Genomic DNA, 25,157 nt, shown 5'->3' on the forward strand with positions numbered 1-25,157 from the left:
TCTTTGATAATGAAGAGCTAAAGAATTTGCTCTCTCTGTATGAAAATTGTGACTGCAAGAAAAATCCCCTCTTCCCCTCCCTAGGTTGCATATAAAATTAAAAGATTTTCATAACAGAACCACTCCTTTAAAACAATGAATTACAAAATTGATTTTAGACTTCTGGAAACTCTTCAATTCCTATGACTCCCCATTGATTATAAAATTACATTTTCTAATTTTATAACTTCTCACTTTCCCATAGGATAACTATAAAACTCATTAATGAGTTACACCATCATGTCAGTAATAATATTTAAAGTGGGAGGTGGCTTTCATTCTTTGTTGCAACCAATGGTCTTTTATAACTTCTCACTTTCCCAAAGGCATAATTAAACTCATTAATGAGTTACACCATTATGTTAGAGAAAATATTTGAAGTGGGAAGTGGCTCTCATTGTTTCTAGCAACCAGTGGTCCAGGTGAATAGACACGAGTGTATGTATCTTACTGAGATTAGGTTAAAGACTGAATTGAATCAATTCCCCTTTGAATATGAATCCATCTGGCTTGAAAATATTGGCTTTGGCTTCATGTTTTCTCCAACAGAGCATACAAATTGTGGGTCTTTATTTTGATTTACCAAGACAAGCAAGGTAGAATCCAGGCCTTCACTTCAATTTTCTGCAGTAAGAGCATTATCCTGAAATAGAGGGCGTCACCTTTGATTTATCAATCTTCATTTTGCTCATCAAATTGTTATTATTTGTCACAACAGAGTTTACCATATGGAGAATGATCTTTTTAACCTCTACCTTGTCTTCATTGGCCCTGCGATTCAAGCTGTTGTTTGAATGTCCATGGATCTACTTGAAATTCCTTCTGCTTTGCGACCAAGTAAAGTGTCTGATCATGGGTGAGATGAATGACAGATTGGATAGGAGCAGCCTGCGTTTGTTTGAATTCATTTGAATGCTTTTTCAGATAATCTTGAAATTTGTGTACAGCCCCTTCATCAAAAATGCTTGTACAAAACATCCCAAAGATCTCCTCCATAACTGAGGGAATTATTATCTCTATCAGAACTCCCAATTTTGGTTGAGAGCTTTGATCACTAATATCTGGCTTATTTTCACTATTTCTTTGATCTTGATTTTCAAGCTCATTGTCAAATTCTCCAGTCATCTCAGTCCCATCTTCTAGTAATTTCACCAATGTCAAACTTGGTAAAGTCCTTCATCTTAGGCTCTCCATGACACTCATTTTCATGAATGTCATCAATATTGATTTACGTCTTTGCAAATTTATAAACTCCTCAAGAAGTTGAACCCATATTTGACCATTACATCTTGTAAATAATTATATTCCCTTGTGTGCTTGGTGAGAAACCTTGTGTCCCATTTATGGGTTTAATCTCAAAGATTACCATTTAACAACACGAACAAGGGGTTTTATTTGTAGAGATTGGAACATTGCATCTCTTTTCTTGCATATGCATTCAATAGGAGTAACATTTGTTAACTTCTACGGTTGCCATTGCACTGAAACATCGACCTATCAATGCTTGATACAAGCACTAGACTTACAAAAGAGATAGGAGGTGTTTAAACCATGTTGTAAATCAATCGAAGGACGCTAGCCCATTGCCAACGATCCCCCTCCGAGCGTTATTCGTCATGACCTACAAGGATTCAAACCTGTGACCAAGCTTTGATAACACTTGTTAACTGTTAGGGTTTCCGCTGCACCAAAAGATTGACCTGTCAATGCCCAATACAACCACTAGACTTATAGAAGACAAAGGAGGTTGTTATACAATGTAGCAAATCTAGTGAGGGATGTTGTTAAACATTGGAGAAAGGACCCATGATACCATTAAAATTGTTGATGTCGATATAAAACCAACGACACCAACTTTTAACATGAACAACTTTAGTGTTGACATGGACATCATATAGGGACGATATAGTAGAAGAATGAGTAAAGTACCAAGTGAACACAAATAAATACGATGAAAGGTGTACTGATGCAACTCTACCTCAACAGAGACAAAAGAAGATGAAATTGAATGACACATCACTAGAAATATAAGTATCTCTTTTGCCGTTAAAACTTCTAAACTCACTCTTAGCAAAAGAGAGATCTTCAATTTGTCAGCAAATGACAAGTACAAGTTGTTGTAATAGAAAAGAATGTCAACAAAAATCTTATCATAGATTAAAAATTGCTATCTAAGCATAACAATATTTTCCATATCTTCTATTAGAGGGTGAATCAAGAAAAAAATAGAAAATAAAGTCGTGGAGTCATAGATGACTTCGCCATGGCTACTCCTAGAGGGCGGATCCACCATAGCTACTCCCAAAGGGCGGAACAAGGGATTTCACCTCAAACTTATCTTGTAGAGAAGAACTCATGAACAAGGGATTGCACCTCGAACTTCTCTCGTAGACAACTCATTAACAAGGGATTGCACCTAAAACTTCTTTCAGAGAGATGAAGTCATAATCATGTGCAAAGAATCATTGAAGTTGAATCTCTCTCTCAACAAGCATATCATTCTACACAATACCAAGCTTATCTCTGAAGTAGCAAAATTTCACTGTCGACAGTTGCTTGGTGAGGGTGTCTACTTTTTTGCTCCTCTATAGAAATCTACTTGAGCTCAACCATATCTCTCAATTAATGATATTTAATTTCCATATGTTTGGTTTTGTGGATTAATTGAAAGCTTGACTTAGCTTTTGTTATCACAAAGAATCACTTTAGGCTCCAAAGGTTTCCTAAACAAATGTGCAAGCAATTTTTGAAGCCACACAACTTCGCTTGCAGCTACACAAGCTGCAACGTATTCTGATTCAACTGTACTTTGAGAAACACAAATTTTTTTCTTGCTGCACACTAAAATCATAGCTCAACCTACACTGAAACAACATCGTGCTCTTCCTGTTAAGCACACACTTTGCCCAGTTTCAAACAAAGAACCTCTGCAAGTTCATCTCTACACATGAGGACTCTACACATAGAAGAATATTTTTAATGTCCCATGTCCAATTGTATAGGTTTTGGAATTGATTACTTTAAATTTAATTGGAGGAACTTAATTTCTAACCAATTCTTTAGTTGGAGTGCAAGTTTCTACTTTTCAATTGTATGTTTAAAGGATTGTTTGTAAGTCTAGTATTATTCTAGCACTTTATTTGAGACTTGAAGAATATAATTTCCCCTATTATATCAACTGTTCATTGCAAAGAATATATGTGGTCACTGATATCTTGTTTCTTATCAATCCATTCTGATCATTCATCTGATGTAGCATTGGTATGGCAATGGTGTGGTTATTATGAAATCAGTAGAAATATATCTTGATGCTTATGTGCTGCTAGATCTTTCTCTTCAATTGGTGAGTCTAATATTGTGCAATCCGTCCTCAATACTTAGTGGATTATCTCTATGTGGCTGTGAAGAGATTATATGATGAATCTAAGATCGATTTATGGTAAACTGAAATGAGATAATAATAAATGCAATCACTATTTCAGAATTCTGATATTATGACATGCAATCTATAATTTGTAGGTGCTGCTATCTCCTGCTCTCAATTATATTCTATATCTTCCTTAGATCGTATTTCGTTGATTTCCTTCCAACAGGTAATTCAAATTCTGTCCTCTTCAAACCTGAGACTATAACAACACTTAGAATGATGACTAGGATGGGATGGATGATAGAAAGAAACTGTTCAGTACATGTTCACTGTTTTTTCCTTCTCTTCCAATCCTCGATAGACATCCACACTATATATATGTACGTACTAATGAGTTGATGAATGTATTCTAAGGGACGCATCTTTTGTATCTTCCTTTAAATGATGTCTCCAACAGATTTGATTAAGATATTCACACCACTTAGTTATCGTTTATGGTCAAATATCGATTGAATAATATCAACTTGTATTGAGTTCTCTACTCATTGATGGGATTTGTGGGGAGTATTTGATTTGTTCACATTGCATATATGGAGGTAGAAATGATGCCTTAGCCTGGCAGATGAGAAGTTATCCACGTTCGATGTATTCTATGTATTGTGCCTTGAGCATCAATTGATATTCGACCACTCCAATTATTTCAATCTCGTGACACTATGACTAATGTTATGGGTTGCAGTCTTGTCGTAAGGCATACAACTGTCCTCATTCCTCTTAGCTATGTTCGCGATGGATGATAGAAATTCGATCCTGCCCTTTACACGATAAGATTGGTATCTGTTCGACTGCAATCTCTTAGACGATATTAGTTTCTTTATTAAGAATTCAGTCTTCTTAAGTTTCTTGATTATGTTATTATAAATTTTATATTGATATAATAAAATATAATATTATTTATTATTATATAAATTATAATAAATATAATAATAGTATTATTTAAGATTCAATCAATATTGTTTTATTATTATTATTATTCTAACAATATATCTTTATATTAAAACTATATTGGTTTATACTAATCATCTCTTAGGTTGTTTTATTTATTTTAATAATTAATTATTTAATTAATTAAATCTTAATTTTTGGAATATTACAGTCCATCCTACCCAAAATTGCTTGTCCTCAAGCAATCCAAACTTCTCAATGTAGTTTTGATATTCAATCCCATGGTCCTAAAACGAAAAATTACATCTTGATGTTAGAACAACAATAAAAATAGAAAAAACATTATATATATTTCATTTTAAAATGTCAAAAATAAATAAACAACTTATCTTAGTATTCCCATGCTCTTTGTTATGCATTCCTTGTATCAATCCTCCTTTAGTATGCATTTCTTTCTTTTCTTTTTTCCCTAAGGAAGACTTTATCTTTCTTTTAGGCCTTAATGGGTATCCCTTTAGGATTAACCCTCTTTATAAGACTTAGGTGAGACTTTATCTCATCCCGTGATCTATAATATTTTCTCTGTAGTGGGGTGCCTTAGTAGTTCTCCCATAATCATAGTGTACTAGGGTGCCCTGCTAGCAATTCTCCCTTACTATCACTATGATAGGGTGCCCTCAGCGGTTCTCCCTCAACTGTTCCTACGATAGAGTGCTCTAGTGGTTCTTCCTTAATTACAGAGAAATAGGGTGTCCTGACCACGGTTCTTCCTACATATCACTGCAATAGGGTGCCCCAGCTATTCTCCCTTAATTAATCTTGCAATAGGGTGCTCTAGTGGTTCTCCCTTAATTACAGAGCAATAGGGTGTCTTTATCGCAATTCTCCCTACATATTGTTGTAATAAGGTGCCCTAGCTATTCTCCCTTAATTGTCTTCCTTAGGAAGGTGCTAACAATAGGGTGTCATTAGCAATTCTCCCTTAATTGCCACTCTTTCCTTTAAATTAAATATTAAAGTTCTATTAATAATTATAAAAATATTTACATATATGTATTATTTGATATTTACATTTCCAGATCAAAGTATGACCAAAGTTGAACTTCCTCGAAGCTTCAATAATTCTCTAGTCCCATATCCTCTTTTGATCAGCATTCACACTCTTGTTCTGAAGCCTCTTCATTATTTATTTCATGCATTGCTTCTATTTGATGGAGTTGACTTTTCTTGTCACACTTATGTCCAGGTTCCCAAGGGCCTCTACATCTAAAACATATGCCTTTCTTCAATTTATTCTCTTTTTTCTTTTGGGCTTCCTTACTTAGGCATTGGTGTCCTCTACTCCATTTGTCTTTGCAAAAATAACATTATTTCTCCTTTTGGTCTTCGTGTGTGTCTTCATTTTTATGCTCCGTCTTAGTCGAGAAATTCTTAGATCTTTCTTTTGATGAATCAGATTCCACTTTTCTAGCCTTCTGAATGGCTTCTTCCACCGTTTGAGGTTCTAATGGGTTAACTATATTTTTGATAGAATCCTTTAGGCCTTCAACAAATAAGTATGTAAGCCTCTTTTGAGATAAGTCCAAGATCATAACTGCAAGTTTTTGGAATTCATTAGAGAATTCTTCCACCATTCCATACTACTTTAAATGGGTCAGTTCTTTGAAGTACCATTCAAGTTCAACTTGGTTGAATCGTTTGATCAATTTTTGGGAGAATTCCTGATATGAGTTTATGTTTTGATGTCCTAAGGAGAGAAGCCCATTGTGCCACCATTCATGTGTTGTACCTTCTAAGTGGAGTATAGCAAATTGGAGTGCTTCTTCCTCTGTCATTGGGCTAAGAGTAAAATATGTGTTTAATTTTTGGAGCCAAGCATGGGCTGTCATTTTTCTTGACCCATCAAAGTTGGGCAATATCACTTTGTTTACCTTGTGTTTCAGATCTTTATTAACATATCTTCTTGTTCTTTTAGGAACTTCATGTTTTTGACCCTCACAAAACTCTGCAAAGGTTATGAGTTCCCTAATTTCGGGTTCAAGGTTTGCATAGACTCTTGCATTCTCCGCTGTGCTATTGATAGGTTGGTTTATTCCCTCCTCTTCCCTTTGAGTTTCTTCTCTAGGTAAGAAGGGAGGTCTCAGAATTCTAGATGATAATGATTCGTTAACGTCTGGTTCATTTGAACTCATATCTTTCTTGTGGGAAGAGTTATTCCTTAGGTTATTAATGGAGTTCCCCATGTTTTGTAATGCTTGTAGGAGGGCTTGATTTGATTTCTCCATTTGATTCAATATAGTTTGGTTGGTCTGGTTGGTTTGCTCCATATACGTTCACTTTATTTGCTAAGTTGTTCATTGTAGTTTTATTTGTCCTTCTCTTGTAAGTTTCCATAAGCCTTCACTTACAAGATGGCAAGATCGATGCTTTGATACCACTGTAATGTCCCATGTCCAATTGTATAGGTTTTGGAATTGATTACTTTAAATTCAATTGGAGGAACTTAATTTCTAACCAATACTTCAGTTGGAGTGCAAGTTTCTACTTTTCAATTGTATGTTTAAAGGATTGTTTGTAAGTCTAGTATTATTCTAGCACTTTATTTGAGACTTGAAGAATATAATTTCCCCTATTATATCAACTATTCATTGCAAAGAATATATGTGGTCACTGATATCTTGTTTCTTATCAATCCATTTTGATCATTCATCTGATGTAGCATTGGTAATGGCAATGGTCTGGTTATTATGAAATCATTAGAGGTATATCTTGATGCGTATGTGCTGCTAGATCTTTCTCTTCAATTGGTGAGTGTAATATTGTGCAATCCGTCCTCAATACTTAGTGGATTATCTCTATGTGGCTGTGAAGAGATCATATGATGAATCTAAGATCGATTTATGGTAAACTGAAATGAGATAATAATAAATGCAATCACTATTTCAGAATTCTGATATTATGATCATGCAATCTATAATTTGTAGGTGCTGCTATCTCCTGCTATCAATTATATTCTATATCTTCCTTAGATCGTATTTCGTTGATTTCCTTCCAATAGGTAATTCAAATTCTGTCCTCTTCAAACCTGAGACTATAACAACACTTAGAATGATGACTAGGATGGGATGGATGATATAAAGAAACTGTTCAGTACGTGTTCACTATTTTTCCTTCTCTTCCAATCCTCGATAGGCATCCACACTATATATATGTACGTACCAATGAGTTGATGAATGTATTCTAAGGGATGCGTCTTTTGTATCTTCCTTTAAATGATGTCTCTGACAGATTTGATTAAGATATTTGCACCACTTAGTTATCATTTATGGTCAAATATCGATTGAATAATATCAACTTGTATTGTGTTCTCTACTCATTGATGGGATTTGTGGGGAGTATTTGATTTGTTCACATTGCATATATGGAGGTAGAAATGATGCCTTAGCCTGGCAGATGAGAAGTTATCCATGTTCAATGTATTCTATGTATCCTGCCTTGAGCATCAATTGATATTCGGCCACTTCAATTATTTCAATCTCGTGACACTATGACTAATGTTATGGGTTGCAGACTTGCCGTAAGGCATACAAGCGTCCTCATTCCTCTTAGTTATGTTCGCGGTGGATGATAGAAATTCGATCCTACCCTTCACACGATAAGATTGGTTTCACCCGATAAGATTGGTATCCGCTCGACTACAATCTCTCAGATGGTATTAGTTTCTTTATTAAGAATTCGGTCTTCTTAAGTTCCTTCATTATGTTATTATAGATTTTATATTGATATAATAAAATATAATATTATTTATTATTATATAAATTATAATAAATATAATAATATTATTATTTAAGATTCAATCAATATTGTTTTATTATTATTATTATTCTAACAATATATCTTTATACTAAAACTATATTGTTATATACTAATAATCTCTTAGGTTGTTTTATTTATTTTAATAATTAATTATTTAATTAATTAAATCTTAATTTTTGGGATATTACAATATTTTAAACCATATCCCACTATACCACAAACATGTCTCAATATATGTTTGGCTGCCACAACATGGATTTGTTTTGGTTCACACATGAATTGCCTCAAAAGTATCAATAACATATATCAAACCTTATGTTAACCAAACACATTCAAGAACCAATTAATTGCCTCTACATAGTAGGATCAACTAGATCTGAAGTGGCTGCACACTCATGTAATTTTTTTTAGATTGGCTTCCATAGGAGTCACCGCAGACTTACATTCTAACATTCCAAATTTCTTTAAAATATCAATAGCATATTTGTCATACCTCTAGCCAAGCAATTAATGCAATAGACCAACATCTTTCATTTAAAACTTAGAAGTTAACTCTTTATGTTTGACAATGAGATCATCATCACCAGTGACAAACAAATAATCAACATAAATCACTTGGCTAAGCACTTTGTCATCTTTAAATTTGAAGTATAAATTTGGATCAACATCATTCTTTTGGAAGCCTGAACATAAAAGATAGCGATCAATTCTCTCATACTAAGTACGAGGAGCTTTCTTAAGACCATAGAAGACCTTTTGTACCCTGCGCTCATGTGACTCCCTACATGAATCACAAAGCCCTTTGGCTGCTCAATGCATACTTCCTTTTCAATAATGCCAAAAGAATGATGTTTTTACACTCATTTGATGATGTTTTAAACCCTTAATTGCTGCAACGACTATGATGGTTTTGATAGAAGTGTAACATGCTATAGGTGCGAAGATCTCTTCATAGTCTATGCCTTCCTTTTGTGTAAAACCTCTAGCTACAAATCTAGCTTTATATTTTTCTATATTCGCATCAACTGTATGTTTAACTTTGAGCAACCATTTAGAAGAAACAACAAATTTACCTTCAACCCTAGGAACAATGTCCAACACATCATTTTTGATGATAGATTGATACTCCATCATGGCATCCTTCCACACTTGCTGATTTGAAACCTCTTCAATACTAGCAGGCTCAGATGCTATAATGTGGCTCATTAAGCATAAGAAGGGTCAAGCAAACATGGTTGTTGACACTCTATGCAAGAGATCATTATGGTGCAAGAGTTCCAACTCCAAAATATAGGGATAGATGCACTAAAAGGTGATGAAGCAGGTGTCGTTGGAGCTAAGGATGAAGGGTGAGTTAATGACTTACCACCCAACTTACCTATGAAGCTTGAGAGCATATTGGATATATGGGAGATCAAAAGAACAAGGCACAAGGTGTATGATGAGTACTTGGTCAAATGGCATGTCTTACCAAATGAAGATGCTATTTGGATGTTAGAGGATGATATCAAACAACATGGAGTGTCAGTTCATGCACTCATTTCATCAAGAGAATGAAATATCTCTTACTCGAGGTGTATGGTGCAGGGGCACCTAGTCCAAGATGGTCAACATGATGTACATATGAAGTCAAATTACATTTTTGGTCTAAATAAGATCTATCGAAACCTTTTGTTTTGATGTAATGGAGTCGTCTAGGGTCCAATTAATAAGTTTTGTTAGTTGTGTCAAAAGATTTCAAAGGTTTCTTTGCAACTTTCAATATTGCAACATTGCATTTTCTTTGGCAAACTTGGAATGTGTTCAGTCACGCATTCAAATTGCCATTGGAGATGGTTTTCAATTAGTTAATGTTTACGAAGCCTACACAACTTCGAGGCAAAGGTTGTTGAAGAATCTTTGATGAAACTAATAAATCAAACTGTGTTCCTTGCTATTTTCCCTTTTTTCCTTCTGTTGCAGAGCATTGTGCTACCTTGTACAGTGGATTTATGATTTGAATTTCATGTGAGAAGGAAAAGCAATAAGTTTAGTTTTTTTTGGTTATGTTTTGGTGAGTTTTCATGAATAAATGAGGAAGTTTGATTGTGTTTAGTGAGACCCACCTGTAAACCATAGGTTGTAAGGGTTTTGAGATAAAGACATGAATATCTATCCATTCCACCGTCATAAATTGATCAAACTTGGTGCCAATGAAAGTTTTAGGCGTCTTCTTTGTGATCCACCAAGTGGTGCATCGCAAATTTTCTCCTCAAATTTTCGATGAAACCTTGAATTGGTCGAAATTTCGACCAAATACTTGGTCGAAATGGACCACATTTGGTATGACCATTATTGGTGTCCATTGGTCAAAATTTCTACCAATGTTGGTCGAAATGCCAGCCAAGATTGGTCGAAATTTTGACCAAATTTTGTTGCAAATGCCATATTAAAATTTATTAAAAAAATAATATATAATATTTGGTCTAAGTTTCAACCAAGTTTGGTTGAAAATTCGACTAGTTGGCATCCTTGATTGACCAAGATGCCAAACCAAACAACGACATCCTCGTCGATGACTTGGTTGAAATGTTTGGTCAAAATTTCGACCAAGTCATACTGGCATTGGTTGAATTTTCGACCAACTTGCTTTGTTTGAAAAAAATGAAAATTGGATTAAGGATGATTCCAAAAAAAGTGAGATTTGTCCTTGATATGGAGCCCCCTACGGATATCACTAGACTTAACTCTTTCTTGGACACATTGGGTACTTCCAGAAGTTCATTAAGAACTTTGCATAAAAATCCTATTGGTTGGATACGTTGACTCGAAACAAAAAGCCATACGCATGGGAGATTGTACAAGGTAAGGCCTTCAAGGAGCTCAAACAAGCCTAGTGTGTACGCCCATCTTGGCATATCTGAATTGGGACAAGGATTTCTATTTCATGTGGATGCCTCTAACATAGAAATCCTTGTCCCAATTCAAATATGCCAAAATGGACATACACACTAGCCTTGTTTGAGCTCCTCAAAGGTCTCTCCTTGTGCAATCTCCCATGTGCATGGCTTGCCATTTCGAGTCAATTTATCCAACCAATAGGATTTTTATGCAAAGTTCTTAATGAACTTTTGGAAGTACCCAATGTGTCCAAGAACTAGTTAAGTCCAATGACATCCGTAGGGGGCTCCATATCAAGGACAAATCTCACTTTTTCTAGAATCATCTTCAATCCAATAATATTGCACAAAATGATTTTCTCACTTGGGAAATTATTATGCCAACTCCAGTTTCCGATGGTTAAGCCAAATTCACAATATTGCGGGAATTATTTAGCTTTCAATGGTTATATGTTTTTTTTCTTTTCATATATTTTGTATGTGTTCTGCACATACTTGCATGATATCTGGTCAAGTATATCCGCTTTAGATTTGTGGTAGAAAGATTGATTTTTGGGTGAGTATGGAAGACTTCTAGGCTTATACCTGGCCATACAAATCCATCACCTGCTAGAAGGCCTTTCTAGTAGGACGTAGAGTTTAAGAAGCAAGTAGTTCATACTTCAACTATTTGAATGAAGTTGCCACATATTAATAGATGGAATTGAATAAAGTATTGTATGTTTGGCACGATTCAATTCAATGTTGATCATTTTGATAGGAATGTATGGAGTTTGGTAATTGCATCAGATACATCATTCTAGACCAAAAGACCTTTTTCCCATCATTTCATGGCGTAAGCAATTTCATTGCATTCTACCTACATATTTACATAGTGTGGATCATCTATATGCATTCAAAAGTAAAAAACAATTGCATCTGGATTATGGTTCTTCACATAGACATCTTAGTAACAATTTGAGAGCATTTAAAACACATTTGATATCATTTCAAGCAATCATTAACAAACTGAAACATTGAAACATGTACAAAGATTGTTTGCAATGTATTTAATGAAGTTCCTTGAGTCTCTAATTTTGAGGCTGAATTTGGCAAGGGATCTTTCAATGGTATAAGTGCGTGATCTTGCCAGCTTGTAGGCTAAAGAGAATCTACAATACTTCCCCATCACATGGGGATTCATTGTCCTCCAAATCAATATGCAGATCACTTTTAGACTTTCCCTATTAAGAGGAAGTAAAATGATATTTCAATCAGGATAGAATAATCTTGATCAATATTTTAGTTCAAACATCAAAAACAATTTTTTTTTGAGCTTTACAGCAAGATACAACCACAGGGTAATAAACAACAAAGTGCATCCATTTTCAAAAGATTATATTTTTTCAATACACTTGGAACAATATTAAGGATTCACAACATTTAAGCACATGTCTGTGAACTCCAAATTAGGAGCAAAAATACCATGCAAATTAAAAAACCAAGTTTAAACTTACCATGAAGGAAAGAAGTCCTATTAGAATGTTGCACCCATGTGTTCACAGTAAACAATAATAAGTTAATCACAATATTGGCATAGAAATGAATTGTACTTGATTCCCCAAATCAGACACATACAAAATTCATGTGAACATAATCATTTAATAATATTGAATCAAAATCAGTATATACCTTGAGACAGACCACATGGGATTCCACATTTCTAGATGAACTAGACAATACACAAGTAAAGACAATAATAAAATTTCCAAATTAGTTTTCAGCAAAAAAATAGGTTTCAGCAGAAACGAGTGCCCTCCTCGTATAATTTGGGTTTCCTCTTTAAACCAATAACTCTAGACTTAAACATCTATCAACACCTCCATCACCTTACACCCTCCAAGATCTTTATCGACACCATATCCCCATAAGCTTCCAAAAGGCTTAACTCTTAGCCAACTAAGTGATTTCAACCATTAATAGGTTCTACATACTATGGTGGGCTTCAAAACGCCAATACAAACTCTTACTATGAGACTCTCCCTTATAACCTACCTTGGAATGTAGGGTAAGAACTCAAACTCTTTAAAACATCTATCAATACTAACAACAGAATCAGATATCCATTATTGAATTCTTTCAAATTCCAAAACCTTAGGTTCTAACTAGTTCCTCAAGGCATATCACTCGAAGACCCCAGTCTACGTTATTTGGCATACAACCCTCACTCAAGCTACAACTCTCAACAATCCCAAATAACTCTACCAAATGAACTTGAATACTTCATTACCTTATTAAGATCTTTCAAACTGCTGGTGTTCGGGTTCCCAATGATTGAGGAGATCTTTAAACTGTCAAAACCTTGTATTGCTGAGAGTTTCCTTGCTGACCACCATGACTGGTTCCTACACTCCAATAGACCGCCTTTCCTTCTCTCCCAAATGGTTCTTTAGTATCTTCTGATTGAAAGAAACCCTTAAACATTCATGCAGCTCCTTCACTTACCTCTGCCACGTCCATAAATTGCTGATTCACTGTGTTATTCTTTGTAACAGCAGGAATATCTGATTCATGGCATCTCCATTAAAAGACACCAAGCTATTGTGTTTGAACTCATAAGAAGGGAAACCAAACAACCAAAAAGAACCTTTCAATCTTCCCAACGTTCTAAAATGATATTATGCAGTTATCTATTCCGAAAATACATGTAACTTGCTGGAATCCCGAAATACAAATTACTTTTCCATAACAGTGATGCTAGTTATATATAGATGTTGTATCAACCTTGACGCTTTCAATAACTTTCATAAAGAAGTTTAATAATCATCAAAACCATGAGATAGCAAGCAAGAACATACTGCTGTAATAAAAAACCTGAGCATGCAGATTTTACTGTCTAAGAAATGAATACAGCAAAGTATTCTCATAACCCGTGCTGTTAGGCAAACATGCAGCAATGATAAAGATACTCACGTAAATGCCATATGTAAGGGAACTTCAAAAAACATTACAACCACAACTCCAAAGATAAGATGTGAAGGCAGCATTGAAGCATCAATTGTACTCTAATAGATTGCAATGATTGCAGGAAATTCACAAAATGGATTTTCTAAAACAGCCTTACAAGATTTTATACAAACCTCCTCAACCTTTACCAATATTCTCCCAACTTGTGCTCGAATTAGTTCTTTGGAACTGGTCACAGTTGTCCATCAAAACATAATTAAGAGTGAAATTCGTTTAGATATTCTAGTTGGAAGTGCACTGGTAAACATGTTGGTAAAATGGGGAAGCATGTGCAAGGCATGTGAACTGTTTGAAAAATGCCTCAATGATATGTAGTCTCATCAATTGAGATGATTGCAGGATATGCACAGAATGGATTTGTTCAAAAAGCCTTAGAAACTTCTAAGCATATGCAGCTAGCAGGGGGTAAAGCAGGACTCCATAACCTTTTCCAGCCTCCTCACAACTGGTGCCAAAATGGGGCCTTTAGAACGTGCATGAACTGCCATCAAAAATTTTGAAAAAGCTTTTGGTCAGATATCACAGTTACCAATGTTCTGATAGACATGTATGTAAAATATGGAAGGATACAAAGGTCATCTAAATTGTTTGACAAAATACTTGAAAGGGATGTGGTCTCATGGAATTCAATGATTATAGGATATGCACAATATGGGTTTGTTAAAAAGGGTATGAAAAATTAGAAACCTTTAATCAAATGCTATTGGCATATTTAATGCCATATTTCACAACCTCTCTAGCATCCTAACAGTCTATGAAAAAATGAATGCCTCATTGGACATGGATTTCCATCAAAGTATAACCAAATATAGATATTTTTTAGATTTTATAACTATAAAATCCATAATTGACTTGTATGGAAATTGTGGAAACATGATCAAAGCATGAAGTGTTTGATAGACTACCGAAAAAAATGCTATCTCATAGAACACCAGGGTTGCAAGATATGCACAAAATGGATCTCTTGAAAAGGCATTGTATACCTTTAAACAAATGCTATTGGCAAATGTAAAGTTTGACTCTGCAACCTTTGCCAGCATTCTACTGACATTGTGGAAATTGTTAGATTTTATAACTATAAAATCCCTAATTGACTTGTATGGAAATTGTGGAAACATGGTCAAATCATGAAGTGTTTGATAGTTTGCCAAATAAAGGTGCCATCTCATAGAATACCAAGGTTGCAGGATACACACAAAATGGATCTCTTGAAAAGGCATTGTTATCTTTAAGCAAATGCTATTGGAAAATGTAAAGTCTGACTCTGCAACCTTTGCTAGCATCCTACCAGCCTGTGCAAAATTAGAAGGTTTATAACAGAGTATATAAATACATCAATCTATAAAAAGTGGATTTTCCTATGGTGTTTTTGTTACCAATGCCTTGCTAGACATGTGTGAAAAATGCAGATACATGCACAGGGCATGTGAACTACTTGACAAAATGCTTCAAAAATATGCAGTAGATGGAATGCCATTGTTACAAGATATGCAAAGGATGGATTTTTATATGATGCTTTCAAACTCTATGAAAAAATGAAACATTGAGGAACATACTCTTACCGTGCAACCTTCACATGGTATTGTTTACATGCAGTCACACAGGTTTAGTGGATGAAGGCTTTAAATACTTCAATAGCATGAGTGACTCTTATTGCATTATGCCTAAAACCAAGCACTATGTATGCATGTTTGACCTCCTCGGCCAAGATGGCTATCTTGAGGAAACTCTAAACTTTATCATCAAAATGCCAATGGACATGTTTCCTCAATGTGTAGATTACATAAGAATATATTGTTGGGATTATTTACAAAAAATCTTTTTTTTGAGATGGATTCGAGAATGCCATAACTTATGTTCTTTTGTCAAACTTGAATGTAGAAATAGGTAGGTTGAAAGAAGCTCATACAGAGAGGAGATTGATGAATGATATAGAAATTAAAAGATACATACAAATTGAAGAATGTAAGGTGTTTGAGTGAACAAGGAAAGGGCAGAATCATCCCGCCAAGTTTATTATAAAAAAAATCAAGGTGACATTATAATAGAATATTCTAAAGCCCTCTAACAAGGCCACTCCTAACAGGGTGATTAAATTCTTTAATAAGGTCACATCTACTAGTGTGTTTTGTAAATTTTAACATGGTTGTCTCATAACAAATCTTAATTCAAAAGACTAAAAATTGGTGACATTTTATTGATGTTTTTTCTCAAATTGGATTTCCACATTAAATCCTAGTGTCATACTTGTGTGGATGTTATCTAAGATGATTTATTGTTAATATTTTACATTCAGCAAGTTTATTACTATTAGGACAGTGGACTACAAGTTTACGTTACTAATTGTTTTCTATAAAGACCGAGCTAGAGACCATGCTACTAAATGTTCATATTTGAAGTATCTGAAGTGATTAAAAGTTGAATTGGTACATCTAGACCTGAGGATAAATGGTTCACCCCCCCTCCTCTTAGTTATTCTAAATTGTTTTAACACAAATGAGTCCCTGAATTGGTTCTATGTGAGAAGTTGACCAATGAATTATTTCTTGCACATAATTTAGTTTATTTGATAATGTTGAGATTTCCATATCAACTAATATTGAGCTTGATAAATATAATAGAAATTTCCTAACAGGGAAGAATCATAGTGGCTGATGTTTTTGTATGCTAAGTGATGTGAGAAAACAAAGTTAGCATAGGCTCTTAGATATACCATTGTGGTAATTCGAGAAATCACATGTGTTAATAGAGACCACAGGATTAGCATGATTGTCATAGGATATGCCAAACCACTTGTGCAATAGTTTGTTCCATTTACCATTGTAATCATTAAGATGGACTCATTGAAGGTAAGTTTGAAGTGAAGCAGAGCATGGGATGCATGGGAAGGACATCTATTGGAGGATAATGGATCAGATACAAGATGAGGGAAGAAGACAATACAAACTAACGATGAGCATAAATGAGATGGAGATGGCCATGGGGAAGTATGCATTTTCTTGTTTTTTCTTTTTGGGTGAAAAATGCTCTTCTTAATGTTCATGCCTTTTTTTAAGATACACACAAAGTGGGTTTTTTGAAAAGGCTTTACAAGGTTTTAATCAAATGCAACTAGTTGGAGCAGAGCCAAACTTCTCAACCTATGCAAGCGTTCTCCCAGCTTGTCTTCAAATTAGAGCTTCAAAAAATGATGCAGTCATCCATCAAAACATAATTAAATGTGGAATATATTCAGATATCATAGTGAGAAGTGAGCTTTGGTCTTTGGAAGATCTATTAAATTTTTTGGCTCAAAAAATACAACAGTTTATGACTTGTTCAGATTGCCCCTTCTGAAATTCTACTAAAGATTTTAACTTGGATAGAACACTCTAAGTTTTATTCAGATCTCCATTATCATACAAGCTCTCGTTCTTGTTCCTCTTTGTCCAAAAGCCTATTAAAGATTACAACTTAGATAGCACAACTTAAGCTTCAATTGAGCTCTCTTTTATGACACTTGTTCACATTTACTCTCGTCTTTGTCAAAAATAGATTTTGAGTATTCAAAATAAATGGGAAGCATTCAGACACCCAAACAATTATATGGAGTCCATTTTTTCCATCTTAATATTGTCTCCCCTTCCTAATAAAACAATCGCAAAAATATATGTAAAATACAATGGGAAAAGTTATAGAGGCTGCAGTTTTCAGAATGAGGGGTCATTGCAGAAGTCATCATTTTCCATTTCTGGCAATGCCAATGGAAATATCTTGTAGTACAAGCATTTAGTATGTTTCATAAATGATTCTTCATCATTTTCTTGGGTATTTAGAAATGGAGTGGCCCATCCTTAGCTAACTAAAATGGGAAGGACAGTAGGGCATTACGTATAAAATGGAATGGTAGCAGCTGTCAATGCTCAAGAACAACTTCTTATACCTCTACATTGGAAGAAAAGAAGGATGGGCCAACTAGAGAGGAAGCATCAAAGCCCACAACCCTGGGTGGGTTTTGATTAATAAATTAATGTTTCCTTCAACCATCTAAATCATGAGTATATATTGATGAATGCCCAAGCCATTACAATTTAGGAAATTAGGGGAAGTGATCAGTAGTGATTTGTATTTGACAATTGATGAACACTGAATCATATTTCATGAGCTACATTTTGTAATGCAATAATTGGAATGATATTCATTGGGAGTTGTGAACATAGACATATATGATATCATCGATAGCTTTATATAAATATTTTTCAACTATCAGTGGCATTTAATATCTATATTTGGCATTTGGCATTGATCAATATCAAGTAGAATACAATGAATTTATTTTGTTTTACAATTTTGCATTTTTCTCTTTCTTTTTTTGTAAAAAAAGTGCATTATGTACACACACGTGTTCCCATATGCACCCAAACCCCTAAAAAAAATTATCGCACTCAAGTACTGGGTTCATGCACCCACACCCACACCCATCTCCATCCCCAAATTTGAACCAGCAACTCAGCATATTTATAATAAGAAAAGCATCTAGCTACTCACAAAGATCAATGACATGTACATACATGTTATATATGTGTGTGTTTGTGCTTATAATTTTACTTTATTCATGGATTTATCTTTTAATATAGTTGCTAATATTATAAATATTTATCTCTACTCTTAATTTGGCTATGATTCTTTAATTTTGTTTCAAATTGTTGTTAGGTCATTTGATGACTAAATACCCATTGAATACTGACTATGTGTCAATGATCTAATCTACTGGATAGCATCACAGGAATGAGATTCCCTATTGTGACCCCACTATTCAAAGCTTTTGTCAAAAGCTATTACTGAGAAAAAAAAATGCTTTTTGTTATTTGGGTTCTTGTTGCTAAGGCTATTGTTCAATTATATTTTTGATCTAGATCGCTCCCCTATGCATTTAACTACCAATATTTTTCTCAAATGAATGAATGACCTTGTAGTAGGAAATATTTTACTTACAAAAGTGATTGTAGGTGAATGTTTTCATGAAAACATAACCATTTTTTCCCTTGTTATCTTCTAATGACACATTGTGTAACTAAGAGAAGCCTATAATAAATTGGTGTATCTTTATTGATATGATGACTTGAGTAATCAATTAAAAGCAACAAGAGTATCAGGGATTTTGATTCTCTTTATTGATATAATGATTTAGTGGCTCATTCATTTGCTAGGCTTTCAAAATATCTCTAGTCTTGCTTCATTGATATGATCATCATTGTATAGATCAATTTTATAGTCGTACCATGTTGAAGGTTAGCATTTGCCAAAGTAATTATTAGAGCTCTTGCATGTATACCTGTGTATATACATGTGTGCATATAAGTATATGCACACATACATATACACAAATATGCATACAAGTCTATTTGAGAATCTCTATTGTATTATCTACCGATTCATATCGGGTTGAAGACATTTTCTATAGTTCAACATACCAATCAAGGATCGGGTTTAGTATCATTGCTAATATTCTAAGTATCGGGCTTTCATATGGATGATTACTAATCATCGAGCTGTGAATATTTATCTTACATATAACTTGTTGTGCATAGTTACCGAGTTTTCTTATTGTATCGGGCATGTTAATGAAGAGGCACATTAGTTACTGTCGGTGTTTAAGATAGTTTTGATTAGTCATGACCACGTAGGGTCATGACTTTACATGGCCTTTGGCCACGTAGAGTCATGCCCCTACGGGGTCATGTCTTTTGGTAAAATATAAATATAATATGCACATTGGTGTACAAAGCAATATCAATTACCGAACATACTTGCAGTCCCCAAGATCATACCACCTGCAGATTTCCAAATACATCATCAGCACTTGATTCATTGAAGACAAATCTGGAGATCTGAACTTCTGCATAAAAGAAAGGTAAGTCAGAATTATATATCTATCATTATTTCTATTAGAGATCCTGCACAATAACATACCATGTCGTGGAAAGAAGGATAACAATCTTATTGGCTATCTAAACTTGTCACTTTAAGTGAGAATAGATCTTCACTCCTTTTTTAATTGGGTGTGTTATTTTCATAGAATAGAGCTCACTTTTTATTGTCAACTGTTCATCCCCATCATCAAGAGTATATTGTTGTGGGTTGTTTTGGTTGCCATGATGAAGGATCTATGACATGCCTCTAAATAAAAATATACCTTACTGCTCACACATGTAATACTGCATTGCATGTGATGCCATATTGTTTCCAGAATATGTCCAATCTTGCCATTAAGGTGATGATCTTGTCATAAAAATCAAATTTTACTTTGCAAGTGTAACATCTCATGGCAAAAGGAATAACGATCTCTTTTGCTATGTATCAATGTGGTTTATGTGAAAAGATATACTTGCTGTTTAGCTGGATGTGTTACTTTCATAGAGTATGGTTCATGTTTTACGACGAAAAATACTTTCACATCCTATAGAGTTTATTGTTGTTGGGTTTGCTTTGGTGATCATGATGGAGGATATATAACATGTTTGCAAAGAAAATATACCTTCTGCTTATACATTGCATTGCTGGATGACATGTTAACTTTTTGCTTTTGTTTCCAGGTTTAATCTATCTGGATCGAATATAAATGGAACAACACAGAAAGAAATTGATGAGAAAAGAAGGGTCCAAGTGCATATTCCTTTTATCTCTATCTGCTGAAATGATAATGTTGCCCATTTGTTAAATATAATTCAGTGCTGTTATATTAAATGTTGCAACTGGTTTCTAGGTAATCTCAAAGCTTCATGCAATTCTCAGACCCTTTCTTTTGAGAAGGTTGAAAGAAGATGTGGAGAAAGATCTTCCTCTGAAAAAGGAAATAATAATATATGCACGAATGACTAAAACACAGAAAGAAATCCAAGATCATCTAATAAAGAATACTCTTATTCCATATCTACATGATAAGTCAGTAAATGGTGAGAACAACTCATGGAATTCCATCTATAATTACTCGTATGGTTAATATGTTCAACAGGCACATAACACTTAGCCCAGTAAAGATTCTTAGTTCTTATTATGGTGTGTTTGGAAGGATTTATTGGATGAATTAATTAAAGCTTCTGTGCATTTAGTAGAAAATATAACAAGTCAGATTTTCTACAGGAACAAGAGCTCATAAAGCCACTTTGGACAATTTAATGATTCAAATGCGCAAGAATTTCAACAACTGGAGATTTCTTGTATGCTTTTATCATGATTGAATGAAAAAAACTTCTGTTCAAAGTTTTTGAGATAAAATCATAAAACCTAATTGGACTTTCTTCTCTTCTCAGTTGACTATCCTCCAGTAAATGAATTGATCGAACAATGTGGCAAATTTCAGCTTCTAGATAGGCTTCTATAACATTTGAAAGCTAGAGGACATAAGGTAAGGACAGGTTCTTGTATTTTGGTCATCAATGTTCGTATCAAAATTAAATTCTATGCTGTTATACTGATTTTGAATATGTGGACAGGTTCTTGTATTTTCTCAATGGACTAGAGTTCTAGACCTGCTGGAGTACTGTTTAAGTGAAATGGCCATGAAATGTGTCACATTGATGGATGAGTTAAATTAGCTGATAGACAAAGACAGGTTATTCTCCAACTGGTGGACTTTATTTTAATTGTACACATCAAGTGAAACTACAACCTATGATTATTTGATAGAAAAGCTAATCACTTTTTGAATGAAGCATCTTGATTTTTCAAAGAATTTCATTTACTGAGTACTTCTCACTACTCAACATCATTCTGGTTAAAATGCTAATTGTGACTTCACTTACAAGCTTTATATGGCAGTTCAATGTAATGGTGGTTTAATTTGATAATTCAGATCAACGAATTCATAATCCAGGAAGTAATATTCACATTTTTTTTGCTAAGCACCCGTGCCGGTGGGCTTGGAATAAATCTTGCCTCAGCAGACACTTGTATTATCTATGACAGTGACTGGGTAAGAAATTGTAATTGCAAAAATGATATTATTTATATGCACTTGTTTGAGTATTTGGATTTTCTGTGTTATGTTTTATGTCATTTTGGATATGAAGTTTTAACTGGTATTTGGCATCTTTGCAGAATCCACAAATGGATTTGCAAGCAATGGATTGATGCCATAGGATTGGGAAAACCAAACCTCTGCATGTTTATAGGCTTTGTACAGCTCACTCTGCTGAGGTAACGTCTTCTTTTTATTGGGCTTTGAAACAATCCTGGAAATAGGTGATGGTCACTGATGTTTGTGGTTGGTGAAAAATAGTGTCAGATAATGTGTTGTTCAGTTGTCAGATAATGTGTTGTTCAGTTGGGACTCGAAACATTCCTCCCAACAGCTCAAGTCACTGATGTTTGTGTGGCAGATGAAAAATAGTGTCGGATGCTTAAAGTTGCTTCTAGCAAGTTGACGTTGGAGCATGTTGTGATTGAGAAAGGTCGGTTTTGCCAGGACCGGACTTTTCACAGTTTCTTTAAGGTATGTATCTAGATATTGCTAGCTTGGTTTTACAACTAGAATTTAATGTTACTGTTTACATAAACAGGGTCACCTGAACATTTTGAATTTTGAGATTCAGTAGAGCTATAATATTACTTAGTCTTTACTTTTAATTCGTACATAGTTAAGATGGGCGAATGTCTCTTTCAATCTCATTGTTTCTTGCGTTTCTGCAATTCGAAAGTATGCTGTGCGCAATTATACTTTGGATATTCGATGATACTTGGTTCTCTTATCTATTTGTCGGTGCGTGAACCTTCAACTAAGAGCATAGAACCAAATTATTGGAAAATCAGAGTTTTTGAGTTGTTAGAGGAGCCAATAGATTCACTCTATTAGATTTAGGGTCTGGGTGTTATCTTAACATGGCAGACTTTTAAGACATGAATTAAGTGAAACATTATTTTCCATATACCAATCGAATGTTGGCATTTTAGACAAACAATTCCAGGTTGGGCCGTATGCATATGTGGCTAAATGGAAAATCTGAGGATTACCGTAATATTCAGTCTCATTGTTTATTTTGTTGAGTTCATTTACCTTACCCCCCTTCCAATGTAACAGATACAAGGATGAGTTTTGGACATCAATTGAATGGCTGTAGCACCCTTCAGAAATTGAGAAATTGATCCTAATGGTATGAAGTATGTTAGAGCATATGATATTGAGAGGTTTTTATTACTCATAGTTTATCATATCTTATCATGTATGAGAGTTAATTTTTAATTTCATCCATGCTTTCTATCCATACATTAAATTACTAACTGCCTTTGCTGTGTAAAGCAGCGACTATAACAGTTATGCTCATTGGCATCACCGGACTAGAAAGAATAAAGGAGAATGGAGAAAAGGAATGTTGCTCAGCAAATGAACCTCCAAATGCTCAAAAATCTGTAAAAGAAGAATAAAACATGGAGAATGCAGCACAATATTTCTTTCGAAGAATGGAAATCTGCTCATCCCTAACCCTATTTTTATTTACCGTTATCGCTATAGCTGTGTTGATTAAGCTATTGGGGAACTCTGTGTGGTTCTTTATGCTATGGCTATGAACCCGTTACAAAATCAATCAAGAACTCAAACCCACCTCCAAATTAACTACAAAGGCAAACCATCTAGCAAAATTGGGCATATGAACTAAACAATCATAAAGAAACAAATGAGGAAGAGATCAGAAAGAGTAATAAGCGAGCTAATACTTACTCAAATGCCAGAGAATATTGAGAAATTTTTTTGACATACTTTCTTCAATAAAAGATTACAGATGAACAATAACCCTAACACCAGGAGAGCACATTCCACCATTTTATAGGGCATTTTATAGGGTTACAACTTTTAAAACTGGACCAGTTTTTTTTTTCAAGATAAGGGTCAAAGTTGAACAAAGCCCCTATAATAGTAAAACTCATAGGACACTTTACAGGATTCAAACTCCTCAAATCTGACGATTTCATTTTTTTCCAAAGTAAGAGTATTGCAGAACAAACATAAAACCAGGACAGAATGTAGGAACATTTTATAGAGCTAAAGCTCCTAATATTAGTCTTTTCCTCTCTTTCGAAGAAAAACTAATGTTGAATGAAATACTCACATGGAGGGCTTGTCCATACATTTTTCTCATTTTAAGCTGCCTGATAATGCTCTTAGCTTCTTCTCTATTAAAGGCATTTCCATCTTCGACCCACTTACCAATTGTAGCAGGGACATCTTTGAGAAAACATTTAAGAATATCTTCAAGCAAGATTTTAAACAATCCATCTCCTACATCTTCCGCTTCTGATAAATCAGAATCAACCTGAGCTTCTCCTTTTAAGACCTCGCCTTCTGGATCCAAAGCTAAAACCTCCATACTGTCGCTGTCTGACAACGAAGCTTCTTCAGGGGGCACGTCTAGCTCAGATAAATTTTCACTTTCATCTTTGCTCTCCTTTTTCTCCTGTACGCTGCCTGTAACCTATGATGCGAACCCATGAGCAATCCCCGGATAAATGGCAAAGGAGATGTTTCAATCAATGATGAAATTGCATGCCTGAACTAAGCGCTCATGATTATACTCCTAGCCGAAGGGCACTGCATTGCGAAGACAATTCATTACAAGATTAGTGGCAACGAGCTTTGCCATGCGATTTGAGACTTGAAAAATATGTTGCGAGCTTGCCCACATGATCTTGAGTGCTTCCACATCAAATTGCAACTTCCACATCAAATGTGATTGCCGCCTTTTTTTTCTTTTATGCTATTGAGAACGGGCTAAAAAAGTTTTAAAATAGAATTCATAGGCCAATATGGCCTTTGGTCGAAAATTTAGGTCAAAAATTAGGGGGAAATGTACTAGTGTGAGTCTATGGTTTTACTTTTTGTGCTTCTAATTTGCAACAGCAAAAAGATAATGATTTACTTGATGGTTTTTAATGATATTTGATCAATGATGGCTGATTATTAATGTTGACATTATTGTTTTTGAATTGAAACATTGATAAGGTGGTGTATTTTGCTATGTTAGTTTAATATTAGCATAGTGGTGTATGAACTTATTTGTTGTTACATCTATACACACACACACACATGTATATATTTAAAACATATATTCTTGTATGGACAAACCCAAAAT

The 25,157-nt window shown here is 34.5% G+C and overlaps 1 protein-coding gene and 1 pseudogene across 1 annotated transcript in view; one reads left to right on the top strand and one right to left on the bottom strand.

The window, feature by feature from the left end:
- LOC149554854 (uncharacterized) overlaps positions 1–24,700 on the bottom strand; it is a 30,116-nt gene extending 5,416 nt beyond the window's left edge. Inside the window, exon 1 of the mRNA XM_089833534.1 lies at positions 24,138–24,700. Within this exon, the coding sequence (XP_089689660.1) occupies positions 24,138–24,395 (258 nt within the window). The 5' untranslated portion in view covers positions 24,396–24,700. The remainder of the gene's footprint in view (positions 1–24,137) is intronic.
- On the top strand, positions 14,382–22,766 carry LOC149554855 (chromatin remodeling protein DDM1-like; annotated as a pseudogene).
- Positions 24,701–25,157: the final 457 nt, after the last annotated feature.

Source organism: Cupressus sempervirens, chromosome 5, assembly GCF_028749045.1.
Source record: "Cupressus sempervirens isolate cs-2001-9-10 chromosome 5, ASM2874904v1, whole genome shotgun sequence".
NCBI lineage: Eukaryota > Viridiplantae > Streptophyta > Pinopsida > Cupressales > Cupressaceae > Cupressus > Cupressus sempervirens.